The 14562-nt window shown below is 44.1% G+C and overlaps 1 protein-coding gene across 2 annotated transcripts; it reads right to left on the bottom strand.

Annotated features, from left to right (window-relative positions):
- Positions 1 to 726: 726 nt before the first annotated feature.
- ca5a (carbonic anhydrase Va) lies at positions 727 to 13978 on the bottom strand. Of its 2 annotated transcripts, none has more exons than XM_034534707.1 (7): positions 13463 to 13978; positions 9408 to 9605; positions 8438 to 8556; positions 5707 to 5802; positions 4770 to 4832; positions 2835 to 2993; positions 727 to 2655 (listed from the first exon to the last, which is right to left on the bottom strand). In XM_034534707.1, exons 1-7 carry the CDS (start codon positions 13602 to 13604, stop codon positions 2494 to 2496), a joined length of 939 nt encoding a protein of 312 aa, XP_034390598.1. In that variant the 5' UTR covers positions 13605 to 13978; the 3' UTR covers positions 727 to 2493. The 2 variants fall into 2 exon arrangements, with proteins under 2 accessions (XP_034390598.1, XP_034390599.1); XM_034534708.1 differs by lacking the exon at positions 13463 to 13978 and adding an exon at positions 9726 to 11611.
- Between the last annotated feature and the right edge of the window lie 584 nt (positions 13979 to 14562).

Genomic DNA, 14562 nt, shown 5'->3' with positions numbered 1-14562 from the left:
CAAGTATGGAGATGTTAAAAAAACACCATGTATATTAAACCTTCGATGACCAAAGTCATGATAAATTGATTTCTGATGCTTTCCAGCTTTTGACAATAAGATTGAACATTTGTACTGGAATATATTGACATACATTGCATTAAAGGTTGTTGTTTTTAACATGAGTAAAATGCCACGAAACATGAAGGCACATGATGATCTTGGTGCACATTTGAAATGAGTCAACAACAATACAGCTGTACAAGATGAAGGTAGTGCCGGGTCCCTTGTCTCCATGTTAGTCAAATACATTGAACATAGATTCAGTATTGCATCATAAAAAGGCAATTATGCAATATTCCCAGAAGTGGAATCACACACTTCTTCCACACCAAGGACACTCCTTCGGCGTCTTTGTGGTCAAATCTGAAGCAAATCCTTTTCGACGCATATCCAGTTGAGTCTATTCAGCGCGTGTGTATGTGTGTGTGTGTGTGTGTGTGTGTGTGGGGGGGGGGGGGGGAAGGCGGCTTCCTGCTGGGTGGGTATGCCTGATATGAGCGTCCATGCAGGAAGGGAGCAACGGCTATTTCTATAGCGGTGGGGGGCCAGTTGCATTGTTCTTTTCGGGGGGATTATACAGACAGCCGGGAGCTTCTCAACCCAACTGTGCGTTTACACGCAGATCATAAACGTAGAAGAGGCCAGATACACGGCTTTTAGTGCAATTATAGTTTTCACTTCCACTCCCCCTTCCTCCTAGCTTTTTCACTTCTCTCTTTTCATATTCATGCTGCATAGTGAGGAGGTTCATCGGGTGAGCCAACGCTGGCGGTCTGCCATACTTACACGATGCAAGATTACATAATCCGGCTCTCGATCTTTTGTGTGCAGCGTTGTTGGATTAGGTGGATCCACACACACACAGAGTTGCGGGCGCTCTGGATTAGGTACATTAGGTGTTGCTGACAGAGCTGCAGGCAAAAAGGAACTTTCCTTTGACACTATATGCAAACTAATAATCCTGTTTGGTATAAATACCTAAAATCTTTGTTTATTTACCATAATATATTATAGTGGCCTTTAACAAACACCATGTCCCACAAGCACTCATCTCAGGCAAGTCTGGAATAACAATGAATGCTGTGGAAGGTGGGGGCCCTTGTACATTTTCTTCGGGAGCTGTAGTTTTTTCAAAGTTGTTTGGCAGAACTAAAATCACAAACATTCCCAATTTTCTAACAGCAGCTGCAGTACTAGATGACAATTTGACTTAGGCGGTATATGGCAGTTAAACCCCAGCAACACACTTCATAGTCCTGAGCGAGTTATGGAGGGCGAGAGCCCCGATAAATCCAGATTTGTCGACACCAGCGAGACGATACGCGAGGCTGCTGTGGGCCGTTGGTCCCACTCTAGTCACCTTGTTTTATCCAGCCCTACCACGGCGACTCATGGTAGCGTCCTTCACATTCCGATGGAAAATGCATACAATCAGTTACAGTCCTCGGTACTCTTTCGGCCCTTTCCTCGAACCAAAACAGTGACATTTAAATCTCATCCTATCTTTGATTAACGTCAGCCCATCAGAAAGCCAACCAAACCGGACAGACTGATCGAGACTTGAATCAATCAGCCGACCTGAAAGTCCTGTCAGTTACCGGTTTAAGGCACTGTGGTTACGGTAGATGAAACTACAGAAGAACAAAAGAAACGACACGCTACTTTCAATCTGAATAATGCATGTGTGCGTTTGTGCTACTGTAACAACTGTAACTGTGTGAGCAATCGTAACATGTTAATAGTAGTAGAAACCCCAGGGCTCGGTAAGAGTTCCTTTAAAACATGTATACAGTATAATCTCTTTGTAACAGATAAAAAATAAAACATACATTCTAAATCGTATTAATGTATAGATGACAAAGTTAATAAAAACCCAACAACCCACCACACATGAATTGTGTTTGTTTGTTTTTAAAAAGCTCTTGATGATATTAGACCTTTATGTTATGTATTGTGTAGTCTGTCTGCTGTAAACAGCTGCACTACTCTTCTAGAGATAACAAAGTAATGAGGAAGTCAGAGCAGACTCTGCTGTAGTACCGACTGTGACCAGCACACAGTGCTGTGGAGCACAGTAACTGAATGTCCCCGTATAATAAAACACAATTCCTGTTAATAATAAAGTAATTTAAGCTACATATCCCCCCACCCACAGCAACCTTCCCTTATTGTTTGATGGTCTGCAAGTACTCAAACCAAAATCTGAAAAATCCAAAGTTTCCCAGCATCCTTCATGTGAAACTGGTTTGTAAGAAAAGAAGAAAAAAAAGAAAATCGGTTCACTCCTTGAAAAGAAAAACAGCACTAAGTGTCACTAAAGATCCTCTGGGGGAACATTGTGTCGTGACAGTTTGTTTGTAAAAAGGAGTGTGGAGAGTTGCTCACAGAGTAAAAAGGTAGTTTGGGCCTCAGTGCGGAGCCGAGTCACTGGGAGTACTGGCTCCAGCAGCGTCAGTGAGTGTGCTTGTCGCCTTCAGCCTCCTGGAGGAAAGGAGTGAAGGAAGAGCGGACGGTGCGGCCGCAGAGGGACTGCTGCACGCGGAAGTTGTTCACCATGCTCTTCTGTACGTCCTCCTCAGCCGAGGTGAAGAGGAGGCTGCGGAAGACCGCCAGCTAGAAAGACAGAAATGCCAAATGAAAAAAGGAGTCCGGCTGACAGTGAGTGCCCCCCTTCATATTGGCTGTGTTGGGTGCTCGACTGATTTATTTTGGGCACTTGGAGGCAGCAGAACAACATCTGATTACAACCCTCAGAATGTGCTATTGTGAATGGGAACGTGGATATTACGCACCTGGTCGTGGCTGACTTCTATGTGCTGCTTCATGACGATCCAGGAGACGGACTCGGTCAGAGGGGGCGTGGTCAGAGAGCCGTGGTAGGTCCAGTAGTCATCGGTGTTGGCGGGTAACAGGCAGGCAGGGTCGAACCTGGTAAACTCCACTACGCTGTCCTGTAAGATTAATTATTGTAATGTTAGGGGGAAAGAGACAAGCAAGATCATAGCTTTTAACACAAAAGGTTCTAATATTTAAATAATATTAATCCATCCATCCATCCATTTTCAATACCGCTTATCCTCATTAGGGTCGCGGGGGCGCTGGAGCCTATCCCAGCTGACATAGGGCGAAGGCAGGGGACACCCTGGACAGGCCGCCAGTCCATCGAGGGCACATGTAGGGACATACAACCATTCACTCTCACATTCACACCTATGGGCAATTTAGAGATCAATTAACCTGCAGCATGTCTTTGGACTGTGGGAGGAAGCCGGAGAGCCCGGAGAGAACCCACGCTGCCACGGGGAGAACATGCAAACTCCACACAGAAGGACCGCTCCGACCGGGAATCGAACCCGCGGCCCTCTTGCTGTGAGGCGACAGTGCTAGCCACTACACCACCGTGCAGCCAATAATATTAATATATAATGAAATAAAATACAATTGCTAAGATATTTAAAATATTCATATGACGATTGTAAAATTTTTTGCTAAAATCCCAATCTGTTCCTGGGACTTCCGTATCATTACAGCACAGATATGACAGAAGACTGTCGCCATAATCTAAATACTACAACCATCATTATCTAATCATGATCCATTATAAAATATGTCACGCGAGTCCAACACAATGAGTGTTATACAACAGCCGCGTGTCCTTTTAATGGACAAACACAAACCGTATCAGACATTATTAGCGATAAGCGGAACAGTAGCAGGGATGTCAAACACGGGTAGTAAGCTTTGACCTCCAGTCAGTCACCTTAAACATGTACAGCAAGATATATAGACATAGTTATTAAAGACTATCTTTATATAACTTACATTAGTAACTAATACTGTTGTAGCATTAAGAAGCGTTTATTCTAAAGTGGCCAATTCGTAAGTGATAAATAATGTAAAATGTAGGAAGTACATCTTTGGCACCCAGTACTGTAGTGGTCTGTAAATGACTTCTCAAAAGAAAGAAAGATATCTATCTATCTATATATATATATATACACATACATACACTACCGTTCAAAAGTTTGGGGTCACTTAGAAATGTCCTTATTTTTCAAAGAAAAGCACTGTTTTCTTCAATGAAGATAACATTAAATTAATCAGAAATACACTCTATACATTGTTAATGTGGTAAATTACTATTCTAGGTGGAAACGTCTGGTTTTTAATGAAATATCTACATAGGTGTATAGAGGCCCATTTCCAGCAACTATCACTCCAGTGTTCTAATGGTACATTGTGTTCTTAGAAGACTAATGGATGATTAGATAACCCTTGAAAACTATTGTGCAATGATGTTAGCACAGCTGAAAACAGTTATGCTAGTGAGAGAAGCTATAAAACTGCTGCAAATGGAGCATTCTTTGATGAAAGCAAAGTTTGAAGAACAAAATTAATATTTCAAATAAAAATTATTATTGCTAACCTTGTCAATGTCTTGACTATGTTCTATTCATTTTGCAACTCATTTGATAAATAAAAGTCTTCATGGAAAACACAAAATTGTCTGGGTGACCCCAAACTTGAACGGTAGTGTACATACACAAATATAATTGCTGTGAGGGGCCGGTCTGGCTGTCTGGCCAGTCCTGTGGTGTCTACTGAACCACTAGAGGGCGCCAGTATTTACCAATCATTACTAGATTTTAAATGGGCTTCATAAAAGTGTGTGCGTGTGCGTGTGTGTGTGCGTGTGTGTGTACGTGCGTGCGTGCATGTGGACTAACCTTGTGTCTGATAGCCGGCAGAGCGTCTACCAGTTTCTGCAGCCCCTCGTGACGCTTTCCCACCTACACAAAGGATTAGACATTAATCTGGATTGCGGTTACAATCTAAACTGCATACACACACACACACACACACACACACACACACACACACACACACACACACACACACACACACACACACACACACACACACACACACACACACACACACACACACACACACACACACACACACACACACACACACACACACACACACACACACACACACACACACACACACACACACACACACACACACACACACACACACACACACACACACACACACACACACACACACACACACACACACACACACACACACACACACACACACACACACACACACACACACACACACACACACACACACACACACACACACACACACACACACACACACACACACACACACACACACACACACACACACACACACACACACACACACACACACACACACACACACACACACACACACACACACACACACACACACACACACACACACACACACACACACACACACACACACACACACACACACACACACACACACACACACACACACACACACACACACACACACACACACACACACACACACACACACACACACACACACACACACACACACACACACACACACACACACACACACACACACACACACACACACACACACACACACACACACACACACACACACACACACACACACACACACACACACACACACACACACACACACACACACACACACACACACAGTGTCGCCTCGTCAACGAACTGCAGAATGTGCACGAGACGGTGTCAACAAGCCGGACTGAAACGTGTCTGAGCACATATAGTCAATGCGTTATTATTGCAGGCACTTCCAAGTGTGTTGTACCTTAAGAAAGATTCCAATGACAGCCAGCCCGTTGTCCTCCATCACGGCCTCCTCAAACAAACTGTACTTGTCAGAGTTCCAGTGGACCAAGTGGAGCTGAAAACACACAAACAGCGTACACACATATCAGGAGTCTGAGTCTGTGTGTGTGTGTGACACTGTAAACCTTGACTGTGATCTTTTTCACGCCTTCGACCCTGATCCCCGGCCCACTCCTTCTGTACTCCAGATGACCCACTAATTTCTTTTTATTTATTCGTAGAGTTTATTCTTTCAACTGAAAAAATAAGTATTGTTAACTTTTTTGTTTAAAGAAAGGAGAATAGATACAGAGCGAGGGGGGGGGGGGGGAAACTTGACTAAACTTTGTCTTTTTCTTTTTTTGACACTAAGATTTGTGTTCAAAGCTCCGGGTCCCGTGGCCACAGGAAATTCAGGATTCAATGAGTTAAAGTTTAACAATATTTAATGGCAAAGATAATACTCATGTAGCGTTCACGATCGTGGGGCCAGAAAGGAGGAACTCTCCACAGACGGACTGCAGCTCCCAAGGAGCACCAGACCGGGGCTGTCTCGAGTCTCCAGACCAGTAGAACCATGTCTCCAGACCAGTAGAACCATGTCTCCAGACCAGTAGAACCATGTCTCCCCAGAACAAATGCTCGGTCTTTAGTCTGGTCATGCAAATGAATTCACACCTAAAGGTTAGTTCTATTGGTCAGTTCAAAGGATGCCGCAGTTCTGTTCGCTAAGCCAATTGATAAGCTGGCGAGGTCAAAGTTCACACTTCCGGTCAAGGACAGGCAGTTCCCCTTCAGAATAAAACCCACTATCCTGCCTTCAGAATAAAAGCAACACATTAGGTTTCAATCGGCATCCATTTTAACTATTGTCTAAACAATAAAACATTCATTCATTCTCATGCATCATACAGTTAATCATTACATTTGTCATTAAAACAGAATAATAAAACAGTGATCCTCTCTTATGTTTCACAATACATTCCTCCAGAATATTCCTCATAATATCCCAAATTAATTATCATATCTTTCTTTATGTATTACTTTAAAACATAAACTTCTCTTATCTGCATGTGCAAATATATATAAAATCCACTACAACCCAAAAACACAAACTCATTTAAAATACCACTAATGGACGTAAAACTCAGGGCGTGTGGAAACTAGGAGCAGACATTATTTTCTACGATCCAGCGGACAACAGATGAAGGGTTAATATATCATTCACAACGTAGATTTCGAGCTTTAAATCATTCACACAGTAACACCGACTGACACAAGCAGAGCTTTCCATAGCCCCGAACATGCTCGTTAAGATAGAGCCTGTCCATTTATCTACACTCATTCATACAGAATGTGTGCGCACGCTCAGCTGAGAGGTCGAGTCCTGAGGCCGAGAGGAGAGAGCGATAAGTCGTCTTCTGCGTTTAAGAAATATAAGAAAAATGTCAAAACACATTGAGAAATTGTGTGGATTGCACCGACAGGGGATAATTAGCGGGTGTACGATGGATTAGTGGCATGAGTACCCCCCATTGAGTAAGCTGGTTACTCTATAGCCTTGTGGAAAACCCTGACAGAGTTGTCCGTCAGGACTGGAACTTGATCCTCTGCACACACAAAGACTGCCGAGTGACAACGACGACAGCGACACATTCCCAACAACAAGGGCTCGGTAGAGGACACACACGCACAGTGGAACCTGTACACATGTACACATGCGCGCTAAAACTAATGGGACGCTATGAAAATAGATGATCCGTGATCCGAGAGAACATGTTCACGCACTGCCGGTGTTTTACTTTAATGGTGCAAAGACGAACACCGCAAAGCTCCTGGCGGCATGCCCGATAACCGGCTGTACAACCGGCAGAATGTGGACGCAGCGGGATAAACCATTGTTCCGCTCCAAACTTTCACCGATCCCCTCCCCCCCCCCCCCGATACAATACTCTCAGTACTTTTCCAGGGATTTCAAGGAGGACACGTGAATAGAAAAAACTAATGGGACTGCAAAAGTAAGTCAACATTTACGTTGTTTGAACAGTGTAGTGTTGCATTAATTTCCTTCCATTTCCCCTTTTAACCCTCAAGAGACCATTTGGTCCTGGGAGAATTCTCTCTCTCTCGTCTTTTTCCACTGAACACTGGTCACATGGTCACACACATACCTGCATGTGACTGTGCTTAACATACTACATTATTCCAGAAAGCAGGCGAGAAGCTAAAGATGCCAAAGGTACTGCGGTTACATGTAATGAGACACCGGTGCGGCACCACGAGTCTAACCCGGTACCTGCTTCATAATATGAATAAATAAAGCTGAGCACAATGTCGTTGCTTTGCAGCACAGACCGGGACACTGCTACCTTTGTGGTCTCGAGACAGGACGGTCCCATAGTGTGACATGAAGAGCAACAGATGTATCTGCAATAAGCTAATATTGGCTGATATAATGGCTTGGACCATTTATCTCTCCTTTGGATCTAACATCATCAATGTTATTTCATGGGGATGTCACTCCGCCCCTTAATATTGTGTACGCCCCCTGTACATGCTGACAATATTGTGAGGTAAATGAAAATAACTTCCCAAAAGGATTAAAAATGTCCTTTTTCTATGTCATCTATACAATATGACAGAATACGCAGCATCTCGGTGTCCCTGTAGGAACGATGTGTGGCTAATCCGTGCACGTCAGAGCACAGTACCTCTGCGGGGAACAGCCTCCTGTCCACCGTGTGCTCTGACCCCCAGGCGTTGCTCTCACCCCAGTGGAAGTGAAACTGGCACAACCGGAATTGGTCTTGCAGGGGGCCTCCTTTCAGCGCTGCGCCGCAAAGTAGAAGGACATGTAGATCAGTGCACCTTGACTTTCACAGTCCGTTTCAAAAAGAAGTGCGTCCCACGCCTTCTTTAGAAGGAGGAAACAATCCCACACTGAGGGCAGCTTGTTCAAGCGCTAACAATGACCTAAAACATCCAGAAAACTATTGTTTAGCAGATCACCAATGCAGCAATTACTTTTTATTACACCTGTTAACCGGCCGCAGTGACACTACCAACAGACAAGGAGGAGGAGACACTGCTGCACATTGTTGTAGTCTAATTTGAAGACTGAATCTGGAGTTAATGTACCTGCAGCCATTCCCTTTCACAGTTAATAAAACACCGCTCTCAACATTAACCGTTATAAATCTGTTTTTTGTTCTCTCGGCACCAGACGAGGCTCCGACGGGCACGTGAGGCGGCTCGCTTTGAAGCATTTTGGAATTTGTTTTTGATGGTTTGGAAAGCTATAATAGTGTTTGTGTAGCATGTAGGTGTAGCCAAAAATGAGAACACTTTCCAGACAGTGTGCGTTTTGACCTCAACCAGTTGAGGTCAGGACACGCATGAGTCACACGACAGTCACCAGACACACGTGGCGGTTGTGGTTTTTATGAGCAGCTTTATGTGTAGCATTGATTACAGGATGGTTCTTAAAAGGGGGGGGGAATAAACCTCCTGTGTAGATCAGAACAAGGCATTCCTCCCGCAGAGTTTCCATTACAATCCATTCAGATCTAAAAGGACGACTAGGGCTTGCTCCAAATCTAGTGTTCAATAGTGAGGAATTTCTACTACTTTGAAGCTTTTAATAAATATTCAGTTTTTTTTAATTTAATTTTTTGGACTTACTGGACTTGTCTGTGGTGTCATCATACTCGACCAGAAAGGAGTAGCCGTTGTTCCAGATCTGTTGGCAGGTCTGCGGGTCGTAATTGGTGACCAGGGGCTTCAGCTTTGAGTCAAAGACGCTCTTTCGCACAACGATGTCGATGGGGGACTGGCGATCGCCTCCTGGTACCGCGAGGGGTCCCTGCCACATGGGATGCACTGGAGGAGGCGAAGGAGAAGAAAAGAGAATTTTTGCATGTAAAAACTAAAATCTGAACTTCGAACTACTCGTGAAAAGGTCGTAAAAAGAAGAAATAAAAGAAAAAAGCTGACACCTACTTTTCATGCAGTACTCGGCTGCTTCCTGCATTGTAAGACAGTCCATTTTCACACAAAAAGAGCCAGAGTTTCTTAAACTAAAACACAGAAACTACACGGTGCTGGACTGACACACAGTCCTTCCTTCTTCCTTGAGCCGTTTGAAGGAACCAAATGAAGAAATAGCAAGCGAGTAGTGAATAGTACTTCCTTCTAGTCTTTTTTTTTTTTCCTACAAGGATATTACAAAATAAAAAGAGAGAAGTGGGCTGGCTGTACAGAAAGTGACACACGGAATGTCTGGCACGCCTCCAGCTCCCCTACACAGCAGGGAAATCTGACCAGGACCTCTGGCCGGTCAGACCGTCAGCGCTGGCCAACGGACCTGACTTCTAATTACCCCAAACTCCTCCCTTCAGTCCTTCTTATTTACCCTTGAAATCCACCAACAAAAACATTCACTCCACTTATGGTATACTTTATTAAAAAAAAACACATAAAATAGCTCAGTTTAAAAGGGAGTGTCTCCCTCTCTCCTGACAAACGGTTAGCTATAGAAATACATCTTTTGAGTGCTGTTGGCAAAGGGCACAAAAGCAGCGCAGTCGATTATTTATCCCTCTCCAGTCATCCAGAACGGGGCTTAAGGTTTCCGCTGAGAGGCAAACAGGTCTGACTGGGAGATGAACTTCATCATCATCAGATTTCAACGGAGCCTTTTTGATAACCGGGTAACCGGTGAACTTTCTTCTGCCTCCGTACAGCTCCTGAATAGAGTGTCACATGATCGCCAGATGTCCCGAATTGGAAAACGAATGAACGTATGAGGAGCTCTGAAACGCCAGCTGCGACGACAGCCCGATTCCTGCAATGCCTGTTCGGCCAGCTGTTGTGTCCGTGTGCAAGATGCTCGCTCACTCCATTTAGTCAGCAGGACGGATGAAAAAAACAAAAGCATTTTTCTATCAGCCAATATCAGACCTGCAACGATTCACAGTGGCAAATAGTTTTCCACTGGACAGCACGGCTTGATAAACGATTACCGTGACGACATGTTGGGTGATGGATACATTGAATGTCTATTAGCTGCTTCACAATTAGCAGGAGGAAGACCTTTAGTGTTCAGCGACATCATTAGGAAATATTGGTTTTGCATTAGCAGTAAATTCACTCAGATTTTAAAGGGCTGTTGGAAAGCAGAGGTTAATATCTTAAACGCTTGGCACGTTAACACCAAATGGCGGCGTTTTTATTTGTTGCTTCTTCATCTGTGTGAGGACTGGCGTTTTCACCAAGTAGGCAACCTCCGTCACAGTGGCATGAAGCCCCAGTTGAAGTGCGAAATAAACTGCGGTTCCAAAAATGGCCACTTGAGGTTGGTTTCAAAACAGAGTTACTCCCTATTCAGCTTTATTAGTGAGTTAATTTACATGAAAAGTGAAAGTGCATCATCATCAAATTGAAGACAAAAACATATAGAAATCCAATATTACCATAAAGCAGTCCTGCTAAATCGATTAAAAATACAAAAGTGCACCCAAAAGATGTTAAAGGAACAGATGCTTCAGTATGGACAGTGTTGCAACCCTCATACAGCCAAACCCTACTGTATTAAAGAAAATATGAATGGAAATCAATGGCTGATTTCAACGACAAGAAGAACACATAAAAAAATCTTTAACATTACTGTATCCTTGCAAAAATCAGGGGGCAGCAAAGTAAAGTATCAGCTGCTCGCTAAAGGATCCCAAGACAATATCCACAAACCTCGGCAACTGCCTACATGGAAAAAGTAAGAGTAAAGTAAGTGGACATAAGTGTTTCTTCAGTTAAGGTTTTCTTTTGTGTCGTACAACTTCATATGACGAGTTCTACCCAAGAGCTTCTAGGTTAATAAGTGAAGGATATGGTGTTGTGTTTGCCAAACCCACTTGTGGCAGCGGGGTGTGGTTAGGCTCAGCTGCAGAGTGGGTGGAGCGGGGGGGGGGGGGGGGGGGGGGGGGGGGGGGGGTCAGGGAACGGTGCTGGGACAGGTCTAATCAACCTCAGCTGGGGTGAGGGTTAATCTGTGTGTCTGTCTGTCTTCCCTCAAAAGAAGCAGTAGCGACAGAGAAAGGAGGTGCGGCACGAGGCGAGAGTTCCCAGATACAGCTGTGTGTGCCCGATGAGAAAAAAAGGTTTTGTGAACCCCAATACTCAGCGTTGCTTCCTCTATTCAGTCCGACACTCACAGGTTAACGTAGAGAGTCATTACACCACTAAAAAGGAGGAACGTTTTTGGAAGAGGTTTGCATGCTGAAATGACAGCAGTGTGCCTTCCTACTTCAGGAAAGCACAGACTGTTTCCCCCTCGTTCCTCAGGTGAAAAACATCAGACTCAAAGGAAAGCGTATCCAGAGATGTCTCTTTACAAAGAAAAATTGCATGAGGACAGATCAAAGGGGCAGGCCACTGGACGGACAAGATACCTCAGTTCCAGTGGACCGCTTCAAAGATTAATCAAAGGTCCTCCCATAAAGTTTTTGGACAGACTGTGCCCATTGAAACAAGCTTGTTAAAGTTAAATATGAACTTGTTTATTATCACGGCTGAACATAAATGCTCTACTGCACTGGACTACTTTTCCACGTTCAACCGTTTTTGCATGTTGACTCTGAGGTTGTTGTTGGCATGAGATGGTGAACGAGACACGGATTATGTTGTCGGGTGTGGTGAGGAAGTTGTTGGGACTCGTCAGACAAGTTTGTGTGTCTACATTTAACTGTTAATATGAAGGCAAATGACTCATAACCAGAGGTCTAACATGTAAAGGAAATAAACGCTCTCCTATAAATGCATTAATTTTGTTTTGCATTTTAAGATGTTATGTTCCTGTGGGGTGGTGCCAGGAGTCCAAAAATACCCAGCACCTCCGCATCTTCCAATGGGGTTTTATTTGAGGTGAAATTAACTAAAACTAAATTATGTGGATCACACAAGCATAAGAGATTTTAACATTTTGATCCACAACACAAAAAGGAGTCAGTGAATAGCCCACTGGTCTTGTCAAAATGGCAGTTGCTAACCAGTGGCTAATCTGGTTGTACTTTTTTTTTTGTCGATTATGCCAATACTCCAAAAGGAATTATTTTTGTTGAGGGGACCAGTGCGATAATAATACCAGCACAAAATGTGTGCCAACACCAGCACAATATAATAAAAGGCTGTGGTATTATTTTACAATGGCACTTTTTTTCGGAACAAAAACAGGCTCTAAATGTCCTGCGTGCATCAAAACAGAACATCCCCAACACAACATTACATAATGTAACATACGGGCCCCCGATGTAGGTCAGAGGGCTTCAGGTGGCCCCCCTATAAAAAAAAAAAACCCGGAGCCCGAGATCCGTCTCAAACACAGCAGCGTCAACGGAGCACATCCAGTGATGGGGAGAGCTCCAGTCCGGGTTTTCCCTGCTCTCAATGCACGTTGTTACGGATGACAACAAAAGTCACCATTAAGCGAGGCTGCGGGTGAACCACAAGGACGGGCCTTTTGCCCCCTCAATGAGACACCGACACACGCACTGCCACCGTGTGCGGGTTCAAACATGCCCCCCCCCCCCCCCCCCCTCGTGCTCAGTACGAGAGGAACCGCAGGTTCAGACATTTGGTCTGTCTGTCCCTCTGCCGCCCCCCCCCCCCGTGACAGCGAGCTGCCGTGTCCGACACGCTGGACAGAAGCAGTAAACATGCGGGAGGACGGACGCAGTACTCACTCTGAGACAGCACATATTTGCTCGAGCACGCCAAGAGGTTGCATCTCCTGGCGGGCGTCACTCGGGGACTCTTGGCGTGTCTGACGAGCTGTCGGCGGAGCTGGGAAGCGAACGGTCTCATTGCGGACGACAAAGTCACCATGTTGATGGAGCGAACGTCGGGGGCTAGAAGGAATTTTAAAAAGCCTCGCGCTGATTTTACTTTCGGTTAGCTTTCACGCTAGTCGTTTGAACTCCACCCGAAAGTTAGCTCTCCGCGCGGAGCCCCGTTCAAAACAAAAACTATCGTCTGGCTGCTTTCTTCTCGTCTCCGCCTTCCTACCGTTCGCCTGGAGGCGGGGGAAGGGGCAGGGTTTTCGCTTTACACACATTCAAAATGGGACCGCAAAAAAACCCGTAAAAACACGAACAACAACCGTTTCCTCTGAAGCTTTTGCGTCAACTGAACCCCGTTAGACGTCCTTGCTCGATAGATGAAGAGATAAGGCCGCTGTGGGGAAACTAGGGGGGCGCTGACACATTGCTGACCAATCAGCGGCCTCCACTGAGGGGCGTTAGTGGGGATGATGATAATAGAGTTATGTGCTTTACGAATTTACGAATTAATTATTTTTGTGTATATATATTTGTATGTATGTATATATATATATATATATACAATCATATGTATATATTTAGTTATACTAATAAAAACTAATTGTAATATTAATAAAAAAAGAATTATAGCAATGTCATAGAGAATAACAATAATTGGGTAACTCATTGAACCCCTTAATTCTGAACTTTATATTGAATTACCCAACTGCTGTACAATGCCAGTTTCTAGTCATTTTCATCCAGGAATTTACATATTTATTTTCCTGTAAAATCATTTTAATAACTCTGCTTTTAAATAGTGGTGGAATGAGCATCAAACACTGTAGTATTTCTACTTAAAATAAATTGATTTGTGTGTTATACTTCAATAGAAGTCGGCATTCAACATTTCACTTGAGAGAAAGTATTATCAGCATTTCACTAAAGTACGAAGAGCAACAGTACTTATGCAGAATGGCCCCCTTCATACTGCTGTAATATCACCTATGTTGTAGTTATGTTTC

This window comes from Cyclopterus lumpus, chromosome 6 (genome assembly GCF_009769545.1).
Source record: "Cyclopterus lumpus isolate fCycLum1 chromosome 6, fCycLum1.pri, whole genome shotgun sequence".
In the NCBI taxonomy this organism is placed as follows: Eukaryota; Metazoa; Chordata; class Actinopteri; order Perciformes; family Cyclopteridae; genus Cyclopterus; species Cyclopterus lumpus.
This window is presented reverse-complemented; position numbering and strand designations above follow the sequence as displayed.

What these genes read in the sequence shown, in the direction of transcription:
- ca5a (XM_034534707.1), bottom strand. Translation starts at nt 13,604, where the DNA reads ATGGTGACTTTGTCGTCCGCAATGAGACCGTTCGCTTCCCAGCTCCGC. An exon ending in CAAATATGTGCTGTCTCAGA is followed by an intron (nt 9,606 to 13,462) that starts GTGAGTACTGCG and finishes CGCCTCCTCCAG; the next exon opens with TGCATCCCATGTGGCAGGGA. An exon ending in TGCCGGCTATCAGACACAAG is followed by an intron (nt 2,994 to 4,769) that starts GTTAGTCCACAT and finishes TTAATCTTACAG; the next exon opens with GACAGCGTAGTGGAGTTTAC.